The sequence below is a fragment of the Apodemus sylvaticus genome, chromosome 5, assembly GCF_947179515.1.
Source record: "Apodemus sylvaticus chromosome 5, mApoSyl1.1, whole genome shotgun sequence".
NCBI lineage: Eukaryota > Metazoa > Chordata > Mammalia > Rodentia > Muridae > Apodemus > Apodemus sylvaticus.
The window spans coordinates 75,828,172-75,849,737 of NC_067476.1; the positions used below are offsets into that span (position 1 = coordinate 75,828,172).

The window sequence follows — 21,566 nt, forward strand, 5'->3', positions numbered from 1 at the left end:
TGTATGTATGTATGCATATATGTATGCATGTATGTATGTTTTAGTGTGTGTGTGCACATGTACATATGCATATACATATACACACGCTGTAGCACTCACGAGGTCTGAGGGCAGCTTGAAAACCTTGGTCCTCTCCTCTGCTATGTAGGTCCTGGGTAGGGTGTGTGTGTGTGTGTGTGTGTGTGTGTGTGTGTGTGTGTGAAACTCAGGTCATCAGGCTTGGTGACAGGTGCTAACCCACAGTTAGCTTCTCATAGAGCATCTGTCCTGTCCTCACATTTTATTCCATTACTAAGAGCTGAGTTTTGGCTGCTGTATCACTGGGCAAAGTCTCCTCCCTGATTGGGTCCTTCTTGAAAGGCACAGATCTCCAGACCTTTCAAATGAAATCCTGGGATATTTATCAGAAGACCCTGTCTTCCAGTAGTGGGTTGATAACTAGAATTCTTGCCTCCATTGTAGGGTGAGACTGTCCCAAAGGCTTCCATGGCTTTAGTCTCAGCTCTTTGTGCTCTGTTGCTGAGTTTGCTGATGCACTGTGGAGATCAGTGGGCTCTGCAACCTGCTCTTCTCACCGACACCCCAGCCCAGCTCTCCAGCCGCAGGGCCACGTCTATTAGCATATCACCCGTGTCCCACGTCTGTTAGCGTATCACCCCTGTCCCACGTCTGTTAGCATATCACCCCCATCCCCCTGCAGTTCATTAAGCTGAAACGCCTTTTTGATTCAACCTGAGTATTTTCATTACCTCCTCTGCTCCCTCTTTAGCCCACTGTCCTATCATGCTTAGCCTATCCGAAGACACTGATGCTTTTTGGAGCTCCTTAGAAATTAATTTTAAAAACCTGAAACTCTAGTCCCTAGGTTTAAATTGCCCACTGCCATTGTTTGCAGTCCTTATGAGAATGTTAAGTTTTTAATTCTTATGTAATTTGATAACCACTTCCCACACTGCATGGGAATTCTGAGTTAGTGATCTGGGAAGTGTTTACCACTTTCAGGTCTCAGCACCCCACATTCTATCTGTACTTACAAGAGATCTATTTTTATATTAACCTAAATCTCTGATCCTTTAGTATTTATCTTGGTGGATGTGTAAGGGATGGATTTAATCTTACCTCTTTCCTATCCAGCATCTGACACGTGACTTACTGCGCTGGGGTGCTGGCTCTGTGTGCTGAGCTGCCACATGCAATTAGCTTCCTGTGCTTTCTCATCGTCTGCGTGCTGATGCACCACTATTAAACGGTTTTAATTAAAGACTTCACGTATGTTTAATATGAGGTTAAGTCCTCCTCTTCTCCAACTGTTCTTTTTCAGTCTGCCTGGTAATTCTTCATTGTTCAGTCTTGTGGATAAACTTACAATTAGCTTGTCTGGTGCTGGAGAAAACACAGTACTTTTATTGTTATTGCTAAAAATCACAAATTAACTCAGGAAGAACTAACGTTCTTACACTGTGGGGACTCTGCTCTCAGGAACGTGGGTTATTTTTCCATTTGTCATATCTTTCAGCATTGTTTTATATTTTTCCTCAGGTTTAGCAATTTTTTATAAGTTTAAAGTTTCTTTATACCTATATGAAAATTAATCTTCTTTCCTTCCCTCTCTCTTTCTCTCTCTCTCCTCTCTCTCTTTCTTTTTTTCTTTCTTTCCAGTTTTATTTATTTATTAGCTTAATCTATTTGGTAAGAAAAATCCTAAGTGATTTAAAATTTTGGAATACTGTTAAAACTTTTTTTTAAAAATCCAATCAGATGTGTGACTTTTTTCTTTCTTAGGTATTTGGAAAGAAAAAGGCCCTGTCACTTCCAGACATGATGCTCCACACATACCACCTGGGTCAAGTGTACAGGTGCTCATGGTTCCTCCTCGTTTTATATTCTGAGATGTATATTAAAACCTACCTAGATAGGGAGTATGTTTATTTTTCTTTAGGTCACTGTATGTATTCAGAGCCATGCTATTGAATACATAGTAGAACCCATCCACATTGCATTGGTTAATTAACTTCCTATGGCTGTGTCAAAGGGACTCAAGCTTGGTGATTTAATGAGATAGAAGTATGTTATTTGCATAGTTCTGGAGATAAGAAAGGAACTTCGCATCTTTGTGCAAATCCATGACCAGCAGGGCTGAGCTCCCTGAGAGGAGAGTCATTACCAAAGGAGGAAGGAAATAACGTAGTTCTGTTTCATTAAATCACCTTCACCTTCTGGACCACAGGCTTTGGTACTTGAGCTACATCTGCTCTTTCCTCCCTCCCTGAAGGCTGCCAGTGAGTGCACACAGTGCCTTCCTATGCACACCAGGATAACATTTCATCTCTCAGTTCTGAAATTCGTAACTGCAGAATTCCCTCTCCGACCTAAGGTAACTTTCATAAACTCTGGGCACCTGGGGTCACTACCCAGCTTACCGTGGACCCCTTTATCCTTATGAAACGCCCCTTTAACTCCGTTAGTGCCTTCTGCCTCTATGTTCCCTGAGATTAGAATGCAGTGATCCTCAACTCCTCTTTGTCATTGCATGATGTCATTGTTCATATCTGCACTTCCAACCTTTTTATAAGGGACCTTTAAAGTGTCCCTTCTACATAGCAAGTGGCTGTGTTTAGAAAGCTGATGACACATGGCTTCCATTTCTGCCTTGGCAGCATCTCCTGATGCTTCTGTGTCTGTGTTATTAGTTTGATATGTCTATCTTCTTGCCTTTCTTGACTTCCTTCAATTTAATCAAACACTTTATGCTATTCCATTTTCCTGCTGCTAAACTGCATCTTAAAACAATTTTGGAAGTTAGCCTATGGCTTAAAACATACATGTAAGTCATTACTCTTACAGTCTGACTGACACCAGGTAAATGTTGGGATTTTAAACCATACTATTGTTCTTTCCACCCTATGTAACTGCTACCTCATCTCTTTATATGGTCACATTTTTATGGTGAGGTGCCAAGGTGCCACAGCCCACTGTACATGAGTCACTGAGCATTTGCAGCTTAATTTTTGCTGTCATTTCTCACACATCTGTACTTCTACCTGAGGTAATTTCCCTACAGACCTCCCTTTCCATTTTATTTTACTGTAGATCTACTGGTGGAATTTTTCTCAGTGTTTGATCGGCTGAACACATCTACATGTCCCCAGCACTTTTGCTGGCACAGAATTCTGGGTTTGGCATTTTCTTTTTTACTTTTTTCCCTTTTTCTTTTTCTTTCTTTTTGTTTTTTTTCTGAGACAGGGTTTCTCTGTGTAGCCCTGGCTGTCCTGGAACTCACTCTGTAGACCGGGCTGGCCTCGAACTCAGAAATCCGCCTGCCTCTGCCTCCCAGAGTGCTGGGATTACAAGCGTGCACCACCACCGCCCGGCTTGGCATTTTCTTTATGCAGCACTGTAAGATGGCTTTTGGTTTCTATGAATTCTGCTCAGGCACTACTGGTCTCAGAATTGCTTCCCTCAAGGAAGATGTGGAGGACTGAAGGTGGGCACCATATACTCTGGGCAGAGCCTGGAGACTTGCACTTTGCTAAGGTAGAGGCAGCTTCCACTTCCGCTTGGGCATCTCTGGCTCTTGTAACCTTCCCAGGAGGCATCAAATGAACAAAGTAGTCTTGGGTGTCTCACCTCAGCAGAGTGAGTGACTTCAGCTGAGTGCAGAGGGCAGAGGAGAGAACTCTGAAGAGACGGGCAGCTGTTCTCCGTGCTAAGTCTAGAGTGCTGAACCCCCAACCACCAACTGATGAGGAAACTGGTACTTTGCCTTGGTCCTTCACTTTGTGGTTTTCAATGGCTTTGGTATTTTCCTTATATGTCTTGTCCATTTAAAATCTTAATCTTATTAAAATATTAAATTTATTAAATTTTATGTAGGCGTGTCATGAATAAACCTATGAGTGTGCTTTAAACATTAACAAATAAAAGCTATGTACGGTTACTTTCCTGTCTGTGCACTGTGTGCATGCCTGGACCCCACAGGGGCCAGAAGAAGGCACCAGAGCCCCCAGAACTGGAAATGGTTATGAGTGGCCTTGTGGATGCTGAGACTTCCACGTACTGTGGAAGAGCAGCCAGTGCTCTTAACTGCTGAGCCATCATTTCTCCAGCCCCTAGTTATGCTTTAAAGCATCCTGAAAGTCTCATGCTTGTGCCATCGCCCACCTGCACTTCCAGCTCTGACTAAGAGCTTGCCACTGACCCTGGCTGCAACGGCAAGTACCTGTGCATAAGCATTCACTTCCTGTGCACCTGTCCTCCGCCCTTTCCCACTCTATCTTTGGTATTTGGGAAAGCTCATATTGTGCCTGTATTGACTGCCTTCACCCCAGGGACAATGTGTGCTGCCACCTCACATCTGGTCACATGGGACACATTCTCTCCATTCTTATTTTTCCTGATACTCTTTCCTTCCTCTGTATCAGCATATGATCATCAATTCCCAAGCAGTACCCACTAATTAAGCACTACACTGATCTGACCTTTTATGCACGTTCCTACTCAGTCTGTTTCTGACAGCTGCAGCATACCTGTATTTCAGAGGACGGTCCTTCTATATGGCAGTGGCTTCTGCAGGCAGCTTGGCTGTACAGGCAGACGCCATGCTTCGACCGATGCTACCATGGGCAGCTAGGCTGTGCAGATGGGTGCACGGGAGCAAAAATCACTGCAAGGTCTAAGGATGTTATGTTATATTTATGTCAACTTGGTAGTTCAAGGCTCAGTTTTTTCCTTGAGCATACTAAATATATTACTGCACTGACTTCTGAAATCGTGTCTTTATTAAAAACCTAGTAACAGGAGTCTATTCTGAACATTCAAATACATTTGTTAAAAAGTACTCTGAGAGACTGGGGAGATGGCTCAGTAGGTAGAGGCACTTATGCATTTGTCTCAGACATCCACATCACCTCCGCCCTCCCCACCCCCACACAGTGACGGGGGGGGGAGGATTAAAAATATAAATTTACTAAAATATATTTTAGAGTTGGATATCTTCTAGAGAGGCAGGGTTTCAAACAGCCCAGGCTAGCCTTAAACCCCATATGTAATTGGGAATGACCCTGTATCCTGTATTTCTTTCTTCCTTTCTTTTTCTGTTTGTTTGTTTTTTGTTTTTTGTTTTTGTTTTTGTTTTTGAGTCAGGGCTCCTCTGTGGAGCCCTGGCTATCCTAGAACTCACAGAGGTCCAAAGTACTGGGACCAAAGGTGTGCACCATCACTGCCCAGCTTGGCCCTGTATTACTGATACTTGTATCTTTCTTTACCAAGTGCTGGGATTGCGGACAAGTGCAATGGTAGTCCATTTCTTTAGTTTTTTTCATTTTATTTGTTTATTTATTAGATAGAATCTATGTAGTTTTGTTTTTACTAAGACAGGTTCTCTTTACATAGGTCTGGCTGGCCTGGAGGATTTGCCTTTTCAAGATACTGTTTCAAAGTCTTTTAATATTTGCTTTGGTTTTTTTTCTCCCCTTTTCTTTTTAGGATTCCTATTACATGAGTATTGGGTTTTTTCTTTCTTTCTGCCTCTTTAACTTTCCTTTCATTTCCTGTTGTGTGTTGGGTGGAGGGGGACTTCTGGCTTGTATTTTTGAAAGGTCTCATTGTCTAGTCTGTGTAGGCCTTAAACTCACATGCTTGCTGTCCAGGTTGCTCCCAAAGCTGAGATTCTCTACCTACAGCTCTGCATCCTTCTTTGTGCCTCTTCCGTCTTCACCTGGAAAGAACTTCTTTCACATGCTATTGCTTCCGTCTTAACCCATCTGCCAGCATCTCGCTCTCCAGCTCGCCACGCCCAGCTAGGTTGTTTCTGAGGACTTGCTGGTTCTGAGTGGGAGTCTGAGGCTCATGCCTTTAACCCCGCTCCTCCTCATCCTCCAGTCCTGGCGTCAGGTCTCCTCACTGTCCCCCACCCCAGCGGCCTCTGAGCTCCAGCCCCGCCTGCTCTCAGTGTGCTCCCACTCACACTTGTGCTCTGTTTGTGGTTTTAATGAATACAAAGGGCTGTAGATACCTGCTTCATCTAAGCCCAGGAGTAACTCAGAAGCACTTTTGTCCGGTGCTGGATGCAGTTGCTCTGAAGTGGGGCACTCTCTCTTGGAGCCTGAACTGTTGTGTCAGGAGGGAAGTGTCAAAGACTCCCTCTTGCTTTATTAAAATGGAATAATTTGCTTGGATAAGCATTGTTGCTAACTCTTTTGGAAGATGCCCTTTTAACCAGACATATTTTTCAGAAATAAAATAACTTGCCAAGTCTTATCTAATTGTAGCTCCAATTGCATTTTCCCATCATGTTTCCTTCCATTCTTCTGTGTTCTGTCTTCCCCTTCTCCCTCCTACCCTGCATCTCCCTCCTGTGCTCATCTGCATTCTCCCTGCTGCCACTTCCTATCTAGCAGCCTGCCTGGGACTCGCTCGCTCCTGTTTGCTCGCACTCAGGGCGAGAATCCTGCTTTCACACCCTTTGCTAGCCTCTCCCTGCATTTTTAGTTTTGCTCTGCGATCTTGATTCATAAGTTCTTTCATGTTATTTTTAAAATTCATGGCAAGAAGTCTAGACTAAGTTAGGTGTTTGGCTTCGGCAGCATCTTCCTGTGGCGTGCTCTCTGGTGAGCCTTGCTGCTCCTCTGCTGGAGGTCCTGAGCCTGCATCACTCCCGTGCCAGCTCTTTGTATTACTCAAGATCTTCGCTTCAGGGAACAGACGTCTGTGGCCATATTCAGAAACTGCCATCCCAGCCTGTCTTCTGCCTCTACCTCCACAGGCCTTTCTGTCCATCTCCAGCACTCTCGGCAATCCTTACTTCTAACTCTTTATTTATTTATTTGGGTCTGTAGATCACATGTGCCCTCCTTTCATTACAAATGGACAATTCCCATGTGTAATACCCACAGGAAGACAGCTGTTATCGCATCCTGTAATGCTCACACTGAACTGAGTTGCTTTTCTTAATCGCTGTTATAAATAACCTCTTCAATATCAGATACTACTAGATTGATTCTTAGCTACAGAGTTATCAAATTAAAAATGTAACTTCTCGAGCTGGAGAGATGGCTCAGTGGTTAAGAGCACTGACTGCTCTTCCAAAGGTCCTGAATTCAAATCCCAGCAACCATATGGTGGATCACAACCATGAGATCCGTAATGAGATCTGACACCTTCTTCTGGTATGTCTGAAGATAGCTATAGTGTACTTACATATAATAAATAAATCTTTTAAAAAAATGTAACTCCTTTTTTATAGAATATCACACACACAGGCAGAGAAGTCATCTTGGACAGTTCAGAAACCTTCTCTGAGCTGCTGAAAATGTAGTGTTGTAAATGTGCTTCAGGACTAGAGTAGAAAAGCTACTTCACAAGGTATTTTCTGTCTATCATGTTCTTCCACACACTGCATCACTTCCTATACCCATGTTCTACCATTCCTAGCAGCACTGCTTCTCAATACACAGGCAGAGGAGAGGAGGCACTGCTGACTTCACCTCATCCCAGAAGGCAAAGGGGTGGTGGGAAGAGCGACGGTGGTGACTGAGGAGTTAGGAGAGTGCTGAGGTCCCCTGAGTGGGCTCACTCGCCCTGGGCCTCTGGCCACGTTAGCCACGGGCAGAAGGGCAAGAGCCACGTGAGGCCAATAGTCTAGAGAGAAGTCAGAGGGTGGGCAGCAATTTCTAGCGACCTTGGGGTACTTACTTTTTCCAAAACCTTGGCGATTCGGGTGCCGATTTGTTCAAGTGACTGTTGCGGATACTGGTCCTTGCCAAGATTCTGAAGTACCTGGAACAGGAGATGGTTGGTGAGAGCTGAAAAGGAGATCGGATTTGGATGCTGCTGTCGCTGCTCTGCTGCGGGTGGAGCACCACAGCAAAATGCTTTCTGGGACACTGCTGCGCATCTGCTGGGGAAGCCAGTGTGTGAAAGACACACTTAAGGTGACTCTGACAGTCCACGGTCCTCTCCCTCCCACTTAGAAAAACTTACAGATGTAGGAAACACAGTCACCATAGCAACACTAGAAAATAAGTTAACAAATCTACTTGTAGTTCTGCCACCTGTACGGGCACTGCTGATGCCTTTAGGTATGTTTCCAGATGTGTGTGTGTGTGTGTGTGTGTGTGTGCATGTGTGTGTGTGTAAACCGCTATAGCTTCATATAATGTATTTTTAACTTTTCATCATGCCAATAAATATATTTGTCTTAGTTATGGTTTCTGTTGCTGGGATAAAATACTACCACCAAAATTACTTGTAGAGTAAAGGGTGTATTTCAGCTTACAACTCTCAGGACACACTCCATCACGATAGGCAGTCAGGGCGGAACTTGTGCAGGGCAGGAACTGGAGGCCGTCACTGTGTACAAGCCCCAGAGGCGTGCTGCTTGCTGCTCGCTCCTCGTGGCTTGCTCAGCCAGCTTTCTTAGAGCACCCAGGACCACTATGTGCCACAGGCCAGGCTGGTGGAGGCATTTCACAACTAAATTCCCTCTTCTAAAAGGACTCTGGCTTGTGTCAAGTTGACATTAAAACTGTCCATTTAGTGGACATTCTACCACATCTTTCTGGATTATGCCATTGTATATTATCTGCTATCTTTTTTAACTTATCCTTTAACATGGGCATCTGTAACACATTTTCCAAATCTCCTCTGAGGTACAGTCTTTGCTGGGTATATGTTGGGTTGGTCCTCCTGCCTTTCTTAAGAATATCAACAGGAAAATAACTGCCCTAAATGTTTTTCTCCGGAGCCTTTCTGTGGGATGCAGAAGCCAGTCCACCCTGATAGGTGCACTGGCTACAGTCATAAGAATTGCAAGCTCTGTCTTAAGGCCTGAATAGAATTAGGCTTGGCTGAAAGCTATCTAAGTTAGGGTGAACTAAAAAAATTAAAAAATTAAAACAGTGCAAAGAGCCCTGGCTGCTCCTTGCTTTCTGGTGTCAGTTACATCATAGCTCTGAGGCTAAGACCACAGCAGTCTGAAGAAGCCTGAATACTCACCTCTGTTAGCTGGCTCTCCCCGGTGTAGTGAAGGCTGGCTCTGTTGGACACTCCATGTAAGTGGTCCAGGGTGTGCATGCTCGTGGGGAGATTACCATTGCACAGCGGTTCCATTGCTGGCTGCTGTATGGGTGTGGCAAAGTCTATGTGCTCTGTGATGCTGGAAAATGGAGACGACCACATTAACCCTGGAAAATCCAAGTAGCCAGAGAACATTCTAACAACACCTCTACCTTCCATGCGGTGCTCCCTCACGGGGGTGGGGGGGTGGGAGGTGGGGAGGCGGGGGGGGGGGGGGGGGGTGTAGGGTTGGGTGAGGTGGGTGGGGGTGAGGTGGGGGATGGGGTTCGAAATGACTGAATTTCCTCTAGGGTTTCTTCTTTTAGGGAACAGATAGCAATGAGACGTACAACTGGTTTTTACAGCCTACTTTTCCATTACAAACAGAAGCATACTTGTTGCTCAAAGAGCAAGTCATCTAAAAGGTAGACAGCAAAAGCAGACTCAACTGGACATTCATTGTGTTAGGTGTCAAATACAAGTACTTAACTTCATGATCTCAAGAAGTTATTTTTTTAAAAGATTTTGAAAAATTTAAATTATATATTCATGTGCATCTCTGTGCCAGTCTGGGCAGGTGACCAGAGGGCACAGATATCCCTGGTGCTGGAGGTGGTTTTGAGTCATTCATATGGTCACTGGAAACCAAACTCTGATTTTCTAGAAAAGAAGTATACGTTCTTACCTTGCTTAGCCATCTCTCCAGCGCAAGAGGTCACTTCTCACAAGCTAACCACACAATCAATCATATGTACTACATAATTTGGCACCACCAAATTTTACTTTAAACATTTTAACTTGTATTTGGAAAACATTTATTGCTCCATTGGTTATTTATTCCATACCTACTGCATATCAGATAATTATAATAATTAATATAATAATTAAACAAACATGAGGTCCTAGTTGTTATGTTGCTAATATCTTGGAAGGTGTAGGATTACAGATGTGCTAAGTCAGAAAGCATGAAATAATGAAAGCATGCTCATGAGCAAATACATCTCCTCTACACCCGAGGAGGGACGTTATGATAGCTTTCCAGAAGCAGCGGAGCTCAAAGGCCTTGGGGTGAAGGCTATGACCGAGCTGGGTAGTGGCAGAGTGAGAGGGCCTGACTTACATCCAAAGGAATCTCATAGTAGGAAGCAAATGGAAACAATTGACGCAAGAATGAGCAGGGCAGGAGGCCCACATACACCTGCGTGGCAGGGCAGGAGGCCCACATACACCTGCATGGCAGGGCAGGAGGCCCACATACACCTGCGTGGCAGGGCAGGAGGCCCACATACACCTGCGTGGCAGGGCAGGAGGCCCACATACACCTGCGTGGCAGGGCAGGAGGCCCACATACACCTGCGTGGCAGGGCAGGAGGCCCACATACACCTGCGTGGCAGGGCAGGAGGCCCACATACACCTGCGTGGCAGGGCAGGAGGCCCACATACACCTGCGTGGCAGGGCAGGAGGCTCACATACACCTGCGTGGCAGGGCAGGAGGCTCACATACACCTGCGTGGCAGGGCAGGAGGCCCACATACACCTGCGTGGCAGGGCAGGAGGCCCACATACACCTGCGTGGCAGGACAGGAGGCCCACATACACCTGCGTGGCAGGGCAGGAGGCCCACATACACCTGCGTGGCAGGGCAGGAGGCCCACATACACCTGCGTGGCAGGGCAGGAGGCTCACATACACCTGCGTGGCAGGGCAGGAGGCCCACATACACCTGCGTGGCAGGGCAGGAGACTCACATACACCTGCGTGGCAGGGCAGGAGGCTCACATACACCTGCGTGGCAGGGCAGGAGACTCACATACACCTGCGTGGCAGGGCAGGAGGCTCACATACACCTGCGTGGCAGGGCAGGAGGCCCACATACACCTGCGTGGCAGGGCAGGAGGCTCACATACACCTGCGTGGCAGGGCAGGAGGCTCACATACACCTGCGTGGCAGGGCAGGAGGCCCACATACACCTGTGTGGCAGTGCAGATACTCGGGAGCAGCAGTGTGGATGCAGAAAGGCAGACAGCTTGGAAGGTCTCAGGGCATAAAAGTAGTAAGAACTGGTAACAGATTATTATTCAGGATATCTGGGTTTCTGGCCTGAATACAGCTGAACATAGTTTCTGAGAATGTGAAATGGGGGGCTGGATAGATAGCACAGTGGTTAGGGACACATACTGCTCTGTCAGAGGACCCAGCTTTAGCTCCCAGTGCCCACATCAAGTGGCTCACAACCTCCTGCAACTGTAGCTACCAGAGAATCTATGTCCTTGTCTGGACTCCATGGGTACCTACATTCATACCTTCACATCCCTACACACATACGCATCATTAAAAAATAAAAATGAATCTTTAAAAAAATGTGAAATGGAGAAACAAAATCAATGTTTTATTTTATTTTATTTTTTAATGTTGGACACTGGGCAAGAAAATATGTGTTTTCTTGAGCTTGTGGGTATAAATGAGTCTGGGGCTTTGAGGAAGAGTCTGGTCTGAAGATAGAAATCTGGGAGGGGTCACTGCATCCTTGGTGAAGGAAATTTTAGGAGCAGTCACTCAGACTAGACTTGATTATGAAACAAAACGTGGCAGATGTGGGGAACAGCAACACTTCAGAGGTCAGCAAAAGCCCCTTAGCCTGCTCCCGTCACAGGTGTAGCTCAGTCTAGATTTGCCCTACCTCCCCTAAAGGTGTCCAATGTCTACGCAATGGCCTCTGTATTTCTAAAGACAAGGATCTTTTCTTCAACATGAACTATATGCTACATCTGACAGCTTGTAACAGGCAAAGGCGCCTAGAATGGGGTTTCCTTTACCACTCTGCACGGACTGCGGCCATCTAGGCCGTGGGTAGCAGTGCCAAGCTCAGCTGTTCACAGTGCCAGAAAGACAACTCTTCTGACCACCGATGACACAGAAGATGTCACTAGAGTCAGCGGAAGCCACTGTGGCTCACTGGTGAGGACATCCCATGAGGAAGGGTATGTCATGGTACTCACTCAATGTTCTTTGAAGAAACTGCTAGCCAGGTGCTCACGATGGCAGTTAGCTCTACCCAGCGGAGTTTGAGGCACTCATCGGGACTGGGCCACCCCAGACTCTGGTAGTCACGCTTTTTTTCTGGAAGGAAAGTATGTCATGAATGGATACAGTACAAAGGAATGGAAGCTAAGCAGCTGCTTCCCCTAGATGACATCACCCACACTGGTATGGTTGGGGGTGCCCATTTTCCTTCTTGCCTTTAGAATGTGCACCACAGGAGAACAGATCTAATTACAATCTTACCATTTGTGGCAATGTGAACAAAAATCCTTCCTCTCTGATATAGGGCCTTATTCTCAAAGATGAAATAAAAATCATCCTTTGTTGTATTTGAGGTTGGTCAATGTGAAACAAGGATTCAGAGACTCTTAGATACTAACATTCCTACCATGTTTCATTTTTACCCTTCTGGTTTTGATTTTATGAGGATATGTCTGACTTAATGGGAACACATATCTCTAAAGCAGGCATCCAGCCCTGGCACTGTGACATTTTGGGGTGGATAATGCTTTGTTGTAGGGACACTGTAGTGCACTAAAGGACAGTTTAGCAGCACGTGGGTGTCAACCCATTAGATTTCAGTAGCACAGCCCCCCCAAGAAATGTCACCACACACTGCCAAATATTCCATGGGTGAAGATCGCCCCTGACAATCACTGCTACAAAGAAACAGTGTCAGGATGGGATCTATGACACTACAAGGTGACCATTTCTTGCAAGAGCGTTTCCTGTGTGTTCAGAAGCTGTGCTTCAGGGCTCATAATCCCCAAGCTCACTAGGCTTTCTCCTCACAGCTCAGAGGAGGAAGCGGTTTAGGAGCGGCTCACCCAAAGTTCTCTGGCTAACGGGGCAGCAGAGGCAGAACCGAGACATAGGTTATGTGACTCTAACACATGTTTCCAATTCCTGTGTTAGCAAAGGCACCTCCTGTTCAGTCTGAGCCCTTTACTTCAGGTCAAATCCCCAGGAAAGAGCAAAATAAAGTCTTATCTAATGGGTTTCTGATGGGGATGAGCAGGAGGAGAACCTTAATACTGTGCAGCATGTTTTACACTGTAGGAATTTACCAGCAATAGAAAAAACATTTGAGGTACAGGCAGGGATTTAGATTCAGATTTTAATAAAGAAAAAAAAGATCAGCTTGGAGAATTTCAAAATAACTTTGAATAATGCATACATTAAACAATAAAGATAATTTTCTTTTTATATTTTAAAAAGTCACTTGAAAAATATTTATTGAGCACCTACTATAAGGGTCTGGGAACTGTGCAACACACTGGGGTACACACAGGAAGAGGCAGCCTGCTCTGCAGCTCACAGGCTAGTGAGGAAGGCAAACATAAGGAGACTGTTACACTGTCACAGCAGAGTGTTCAAGGAGGAACCCAAGAGTTGTACAAAGGAAGGAGCAACTACTTCTGTCTGAAGGCAGCAAGGGAGAAAGGCACTTGAGTTTCAAGTTTAAGGGCGAGTGATATTAGCACTGCAGAGGTGGCATAAGGGCATCCCAGGCAGAGGGAACAGCGTATGCAAAGGCATGGGTAATCGGAGCATGGCTGACTCCTGGGTGGAGGTAGCAGGTGGAGAGAGGCTGCTTTATAAAGGGTCTTGCATGCCACACTAGGAAGTCTGCACTTTTTCCTGTAGGCAGTGGGAACCTTCGAGCCCACATCTCTCCATCTTGGTCACAAGGATATCATAAGAGGATGTTAAATGCCTTGCTGAGATCCAGTTATATTATGTCTATGGCACTTCCCTGGTCTTCCAGTCTAGAAGCCCTAGCCAAAAAAGGAAATGAAATTAGTTCATTTGTTATTATTTTGTTATTATTAGTACTTAGTATATCTATTACGGTTCTCAAAGATCTCCATTTCTCCCCATAGGTTGACAAACATCTGCTCAATAATTTGCTTTAAAACTTGGACATGATTCAGCGCAAGTTTATTAGCTGGCAATGGTCAGAAGTCATACTTATTTAAACAGGGCTCCTAACCCCCTGTGGTATTTCTGCATTTCTCCACACTGAGCGCACTCTCCTTCAAGGACAGTAAGCAGCCCCATGATCTCATCTGCAAGTATCTTCAGTGCACAACTTGGGCCTGCTAAGCTCACACCACCTGGAACTACTTAAAGGGGTCATGGTGTAGCTCAGAAGATGACTTGCCTAGTGAGAGGAAGGCCTTCACTTCAACCTCCCTCCCACCCAGTGCCACAAGCCGGCAAGCAAACAAACATACACCTGCCCAGATGTTCTCATGTGATCCCAGCCATGCAGGTTTTAGTTATCCCTTTGTGAGAGGCTTTTAGAGTACTATAGGATCATTAGAAAATATCTGTAACATGGGAAGGCCACAAAGAAAACACACATGACTTCCAGTTCTCTCAGCACCCACAGAGCATGTACACTGCTGGGTGACCTGCTGCTACCGTTTCACACGCTTGCTAGCAGGTCAAGTGTAGCTGATTCAAGAGGCAACAACTCAACAGGATAGATGTCAGACAATTTATGACAGAAAAAACTGCCAACGCTCACATACATCATCTGTGACATGTGTCTTGTGTATCAGATACTGAAATGTGAGAAAAATAGTTGATAAGACACAGTGTGTCCCTCAGATGGGAACATCCTTACCACTGATGAACTGTCTTTGCTGACTTTCTGTGTTATGTCTCTTTGCTGCACAGCATGCGCCACAGACACGCTGTAGGTAATTAGGAAAGTACAGCATGTACGCTGCTTATCAGTTGTTACTAGGCTAAGGAACTCTGTGTACATATTTTTGCTATATGCGAAGCAACTTTCCTCAAGTTCATTAATAGAAGAATTATCACTATGTTCTAAATTCCTCTGACCCATCTGTCATACTAACCTCAGGCTTGCTCTGCTGATTCTCACTGTGCACCACACATTTAGACAGTTTGGTAAGCAAAGACTTCAACTGTTTACACCCGCTCTTTCTGGCTGCGACTGACTGGACCTTCTGTTGCACTGTGTGCTGTGTGTTTGTCTGATAAAGTAGCTGTACATATTTTATCTCACCACCGCACTTCTCATGATCCTTAAATGACACTGATACCCCCTCTCATGGAAAATATATGATACAAATATATTAAAGTATTCTGCAAAATCACATTGCTCAGACTTTAGTTTTGCCTCCCTGGTATGAGAATTATCTTTTGTATTTCTCTACCTTGGAACGCCCTTGACGGGAAATCCTATCAACACTACTGACTTTCTTCCGTGATGACTTCTTACAGTGACATTTAACCCCTCAGAACTGTCATTTCCATGTTTTACACCTGGCTGTCTTTTCTACTAATACATATAGACTTAGCAGAAGGAGGTGTTTGCCTTCTGTAACTCGACATAAGTCTTTAGCAGCACAAGCAATCTAAGTCTCTAACCTCTGTCACAGCAAGACACCCTCCTAGGACACGTAGGATATATGAAGATACGTCCTGAGTTCGGCTAAGCTGATCCTATTCTAGAGATCCTACCATTGCCCTCTGTGTTAGTCAGTATTTTATTAACTTAGTTAAATAAGACAAATTTTAATGAATTGAGTTATTAGTCTAAGATAGTAAAGATATTACTTTAAAAAGGGATATAATTTTTTTTAAAAAAGGAATTCTATCAATACTTTTTAACTGCTGGGGAAAAACTCAGCTGGGTGCATGGCAGTGGCCTTCGACCTAAATAGTTAATGGAAATTTCCTTATACTAGTGACTGATAGGTCTCTGATCTCTCACTGGAACTGCTCTAAGTCATAAACCATATCTCCTATGAGACACGAGACAGCGACCTGGAGTAAGAGATGAGCTGTGAGGCTCCCTCACTCACCCTGCGGCCCAGGAGAGGCCACCTTTGGGCCAGTGATCTCTAAGTTTGCTTGGTAGCGTTGTCCATTTTCTGCTTGACTCGCCTCTACTTTTTTCCCAGGAGGTTTTTTATGATCCCCTTTGGGTTTCTTTACACGTTTGACCTGGAATGTGATCTGGGAACCAAAAACACGTTACAAACAAATGAGACCAATGAATCTTAATCTGTCACTCACTACAGATTTCAGTGGTTTTAAGGATAACCTAGCCCAGCAGAACTTGATAAGAGCCTGTTTCTGGAGACAACACAGACTTTGGTCAGAGGACATGGAAAAATCAAATTGCTACTGACCAGGAAGCTTTCTTCCCACTGGCTATCTTCAATAGCACAAGGTGTTATGTGGGTTATTGAAGGAAAAAAGTCATTGATAGTTTTATCTAGCTGTGAATAGGAACAACTTGTATGGCCAGACGTGCTCATGGGTGCAGTCCTGGCATGGTGCTACTGGGGTTAACAACTCTTATTTGAGTGGATTTAAGGTCTGCTCCACAGGGGGGAAGGAATGCCTGTTACTGGAAATCTGGCCAAGAATCCATGGTTCCTGGGGGTTGGGTGGATCTATTACTATTACTCTGCTAAATGGACACTATCGAAACACCTTTGAAATCCATATCTCTGTACCCACTGGTTAGTGCAGTTCTCAGACCCCAGGAGGGAAGTCTATTTGTGTAGTGAATGGTGGGGAACTGAACTTGCCCAGATACAGAGTGTTCACCCACAAACGGGACATCTGCAGCATATCCTCTCCTCAAAAGGCTCGGGGACAAGTGAGAAAGAGAGGGCAGAGGGCCTGCAGGAGCCAGAGGCAGGGCAGGCTGGAGTAAAATTGTCTTCTGGGCAGGGCAGGTCTACTGTGCTCACAAACCCAGAGCAGCTAGGGCTCACGAGGCCTCACTGTGGATGACCTTTGAAGGGAGGAAGAGTCAGTTTCTGTTATAGGTTCAGCACCAGATGGGTTGAACATGGGGGGTGGTCCTACACTCACGACTGTATGTGCAAGCACACTGGATTGGGTGAGTTATAAGGTGAGTTATTATAAATTAAAAATCCCTGTATAAGAGATGTGAGTATATTGTGTGTGCTCAAGTGTTTGCGTGTGGGGTAGGTAGTGCAGGTCATGCGTGTGGAGGTCAGAAAACAACCTTCTAGCTCTGGTACTCACTTTGCCGCCTTGTGTGAGATCCTTACTGTTGTCATCCAGGCTAGCCGGCCTGAGAGCTTCTGGAGATGCTCTATGTCTGCCTCCTCCTGCCTGTGGGAAGGCTGGGACTAGACATTCGTGTTACTGTGGCTGGCTAGCTCACGAGATGAGGCTAAGGGCTCATGAGTGCACTACAACAGTGAGTGCTTTCTACAGTAAGTCTTAGTCTCCAATTTAAAAAAATAGTTTGAAAAGGAAAAGTATTTTCCAAAACCCAGCCAAGTTTCCCTCTTAAAATTATTATTACTGAAAAAATAATTAATTAATAATAAAAAGAAATTATTATTATTGTTGTTGTTATTATTGAACAGACTTGCTATGTTGCCCAGGCTATATGAAGTCTTGGGCTCATGCCATCCTCCTGCTTCAGCTTCCTGAGTACTGAGACTACAGGTGTATACTGCATTTGGTAATTTTTTAAAATCTAAATGACAAGTTGGTATTGAAATGAACAAGGTGACCTAGTCTTGATGAGTACACAGAAGACACTGAACAGAAACATATGTCATCCATCCATCACTCGTCTGTGGCTTTGAGGGTGATTTACACTCCTGTTTCCCTTCACCTCCCAGAAGAGTCAGTAATGTTTATATAACATGCTATTTTCTAGAAAATTACAGTGTGAACTGTACTTGTACAGTACGAATGTATAAAATCTGGCTACAATTTCATGAGAATTGAGCTGGTGAACTCTTTGTGTATGTGTTTGTGTATATGTGGCAGCATGTGTGTGTGCTTTATTAAGTGTGTTTATGGACATACTGGTGTGCATGGGTGTGGAGGCCAGAGGGCAACTTCCAGTATAGTCCTCAGGAGCTGTCATCTGCCCCCCGCCCCGCCCCCTCGGTGGGTTGGACTTCCTGACAAGGCTGGGCTCTGTCCCCCCCCCCCCCCCCCCCCCCGCAGTGCTGGCATTACAAGCACAAGCCACTATGCTGGCTTTCCCATGTAGGCTTTGGGGTTTGCCGTCTCCGCAGCACTGAGCTGGCAAACTTACCCACTCTGTTGCTTCATCATCTTCACTTCTGCAGTCTCCATAGCAAGAGCTCTTGGCTACTCCATCCTGAGGTCCTTTCTTCAGTACCCGTATTCCCTGCAGGTCCAGACGTCGCCCCTTCATTTCCAATGTTCCCCCGAAGCCTTCCAGAGGCCAGGCCTGCTGAAACTCATCCACCAAAGCCAGGATCTCTTCGGACATCTTTGATTCATCTGACTTCTCGACCTCGTCAGAACCATTGCTCTCCTCCACCACTGTGCCTGCAATGCAAGGGCTGTGTGGTCAGCAGTCTCACAGCGGGTACCCAAGCACACAGGGCCTCAAACCTTGTTTTTAGGGCACTTTGACTCTGCTTAGAGGCATGACAATAGAGCCCCCGTCATAGAACACCACTCAGCATCTTCAAACCTTGAAACAGAACACCATCTCTGCCATTTAGCCTTTGCCAAAAGACTGCCCAAAAGCAAAGACAGGAGCCAGAGGGCAGGCAGCCATGGGTGGTGTCACAGTGAGGGGACAGCTGTGGCACATTATTTGAAAGATCCCCTGCTCATACAAACCACAGATGGCAAGGGTGATGCCAGTCTGCTATTTATTGCATATATAGGTCTCTTACTTTATTCGTCACCATCGAGCGGTTGTGTGTCCAGTGTACAGAGTTTCCTTAACTGTGTGAACTGAGTGAGCAGAGGTTAGTAGATAACAACTCTAATGGAAGCTTCCATTTTCAGTGATAGTATAAAAATAGCTATATGCTAGTTTAATTCCTTTAAAATGGGTATGAAGGTATTACTTATGTTGTTTAAGTATTAAGATCTCCTATTGTGGATCTTAGTGGGATATGCTAGCAAAAATTTCCTCTCACATTTTTCCATGAAGCTTACAACTTTCAAGTTCCACCCCATGCTTAGACCATGAGGAGACTCAGAAATGATTAAGTTCCTTAACATAATGCTTTCCTTTTTCTAAATTGTTTGCTACTTAATTTTTGTTATTTACTTTGAATTAATCACTGTATTCTACATCATTTACTTCATAAATGTCACATCTTATCCCTTTTAGAAATGAATAGGGAAAAGAAAAGAAGAGAAAAAGGAAAAGAAAGAAATGAATAGGGCACAAAAACAAAAAGCGAAATGCTTCTTTTTATAACACACATCCCCTGGTTAGCCTGGGAGCACTCCCCCTGGTTAGCCTGGGAGCACTGGTGTGGCTGCCTATGGCAGTTCATTATTCCTTCAGGTGGCAATTCCAGGTTGTTCAGAGATTTAAAAACATGTTAATAAGGCCAGTGTCAGGATCTCACATACAGACACCCTGACACATCCAGGCACAGAAATGCACATTATTAGTCTCTGCGGGGTGCCGGGGCAGACACTAGGCTGAGAAGCATGGCTGATGACTACAGCTGAAAAACAGCTCTGCACATGGTCTGTGGCGTCATCCTCTGCTTTGCTGGCACTTCTGTCCTCTGTCCTGGCTTCTTTTGTGGAACATGGGAGAGCCTGAGGTCAAGCTGTAATTCTTCCTTGACAAAGCTGGAAGGTGCAATTTACAACCACGAGACTACAGATCTCACCTCTGTGATTTCCAGTTAGTTCATCTGAGGTGCCTAAGCCATCTGCTGCCTTCTACAGCTCCTTATGGTCACTGTTAGTACTCTGAGGAGGGGATCTAGGCTCACCAAAGCCTGTCTGTGCTTCGGGATACTAAAACAAAAGTGGTTGGCAGTTGCCTAGATCATGTGGCCAGCGATACACATGTAGGCTGACAAAGATCTAATTTCAAATCTCTGTGTTGCTATGCTACTCCTGATGTCCAGTCCTGGGCCCAGCACACAGCAGACCCCAGTAGCTGTGAAGTAGAGCAATCACGAGTCTCCAGGATCTGCTGGGCCTGTCTTCTCCTGTCCTGCAGGCACCGGAGGACTTCACTCTATGGTTTACCTTGCCAGTTGGTCACATAACTAAAGTCAGGAGCTCACACAGCTGAATGGCAAACGACATAAAATTAGGCGTCACACCAGCCAGGAAAACAGCTGGAGAGTTGGCCCTGGGAACTCCCACAGCAGCATAAGTGGAAGAGCCTGGCATCTGACTGAGCTGTCGGAGTCGGCTCTACTGCTCCTTATCTGATTTTTGGGTTTTCTTTCTCTTCCTATGGCTCACGAAGGATTTCCCACCCAGTATGAGACAGGAAACAGTCTTTGGCAAGTTTCAGCCAGCAAAACATAGGGCTTACAGAATGTGGCTTAAGGCCAAAGGGAGACGGCAGAGTACTTTCTCAAGATACTTCCATCTCCCCAGACTGCACAGGGGAGGCTGTGCTGTTTTTTTGTAAACCTGACACAAGCTAGGAAGCTAGCTATCTGGGAAGAGGGAACCTTGACTAAGAAAATGCCTCATCAGATTAGCCTGTAGGCCAGTGTGTAGAGGTATCTCTTGATTAATAATTGACGTGGGAGGAGCCTGCTAGCTCCCTGTGGACAGTGCCTCCCTGAGAAGGCAGCAGGCTGAGCAGGCCATGGAGAGCAAGCCAGGGAGCAGAGCTTTTTCGTGGCCTCTGCTTCAGCTCCTGCCTCCTGGTTTCTGCCTTGTCTTCCCTGCAGGATGGACTCTGAGCTGCAATGTGACAAACACCCTCTCTCCCTCAGTTGCTTTTGGTCATGGTGCTTATGACAGCAACAAGAACCTTAACCTTGACACAGGCTGTGTCGAGAACTCTTACTTTTTTTCAGCACTGACTATTATGTGAAAGTATCCATGCTGTTTACCTGCATAATGTCTAAGAATAGTTTTCAAGGTTATTGCTGCATACTACTCCTGCCCTGTGGATATGGACACACTTAGTATTATACAAGTGCATAACTTAGACAGACAGAGAGAGAGAGAGGGGGGGGAGGGAGGGAGGGAGGAAAAGCTGGTATTTCAAGTGAAGGAAGGCCACAGACCTGCTTCAGGCTTCTGCCGCTAGCTTCCGGTGATCTATTCCACAGGGTCTTTGAGCCATGGTGACAGGAGTTCTTAGGGAACAACGCTAACACACAGACTTTATATTTACTCCTCAGATGGTGGTTCACAAATGTGTTGTGATTGAGGGAAGCCAGGGTTTATTTATTTAGGTTTTCCTATGTATATTTATGCCATAACTATTTTGATGGGAGCAAAAAGCACATGAATGCTTCTGACCATTAGATAGAAGCAGCCTGGGGGAAATTTTCTAAAAAGCACATGTGCATTGGCTCAGGTACTTAATGGACCAAAGCAGATACATGTGCAGGAGCATGAGACATGTGCTAAGGCATGACTAACTGCAACTAATTAGAACGAAGCACAAGGACAGGCAATCAGCAAGCACAATTCCGAGGGGATGGTAAGACCCTCTGGTG

General features: G+C 45.3%; 1 protein-coding gene and 1 long non-coding RNA gene across 9 annotated transcripts in view; both read right to left on the minus strand.

Annotated features, from left to right (window-relative positions):
* Ttc17 (tetratricopeptide repeat domain 17) overlaps positions 1–21,566 on the minus strand; it is a 108,828-nt gene that overhangs the window by 17,552 nt on the left and 69,710 nt on the right. For 4 of the 6 annotated variants that reach the window (XM_052183063.1, XM_052183062.1, XM_052183064.1 and 1 more), the window contains 5 exons: positions 18,179–18,438; positions 15,942–16,095; positions 12,057–12,177; positions 8,995–9,154; positions 7,693–7,776 (listed from right to left, as the gene is read on the minus strand). In XM_052183063.1, coding sequence (XP_052039023.1) covers positions 7,693–7,776; positions 8,995–9,154; positions 12,057–12,177; positions 15,942–16,095; positions 18,179–18,438 — 779 coding nt within the window. Of the gene's footprint in view, positions 1–7,692; positions 7,777–8,994; positions 9,155–12,056; positions 12,178–13,347; positions 13,878–15,941; positions 16,096–18,178; positions 18,439–21,566 lie in introns of those variants that run through there. The other 2 variants (XR_007977901.1, XR_007977900.1) reach the window with 1 other exon arrangement.
* LOC127685655 (uncharacterized) lies at positions 9,399–12,039 on the minus strand. Of its 3 annotated transcripts, XR_007977903.1 has the most exons (4): positions 10,904–12,039; positions 10,780–10,872; positions 10,718–10,748; positions 9,399–10,655 (listed from the first exon to the last, which is right to left on the minus strand). It is a non-coding gene; the product is annotated as an uncharacterized LOC127685655 (long non-coding RNA). The 3 variants fall into 3 exon arrangements; XR_007977904.1 differs by lacking the exon at positions 10,718–10,748 and having other exon boundaries at positions 9,399–10,531; positions 10,594–10,655; positions 10,811–12,039; XR_007977902.1 differs by lacking the exon at positions 10,718–10,748 and having other exon boundaries at positions 9,399–10,283; positions 10,315–10,655; positions 10,811–12,039.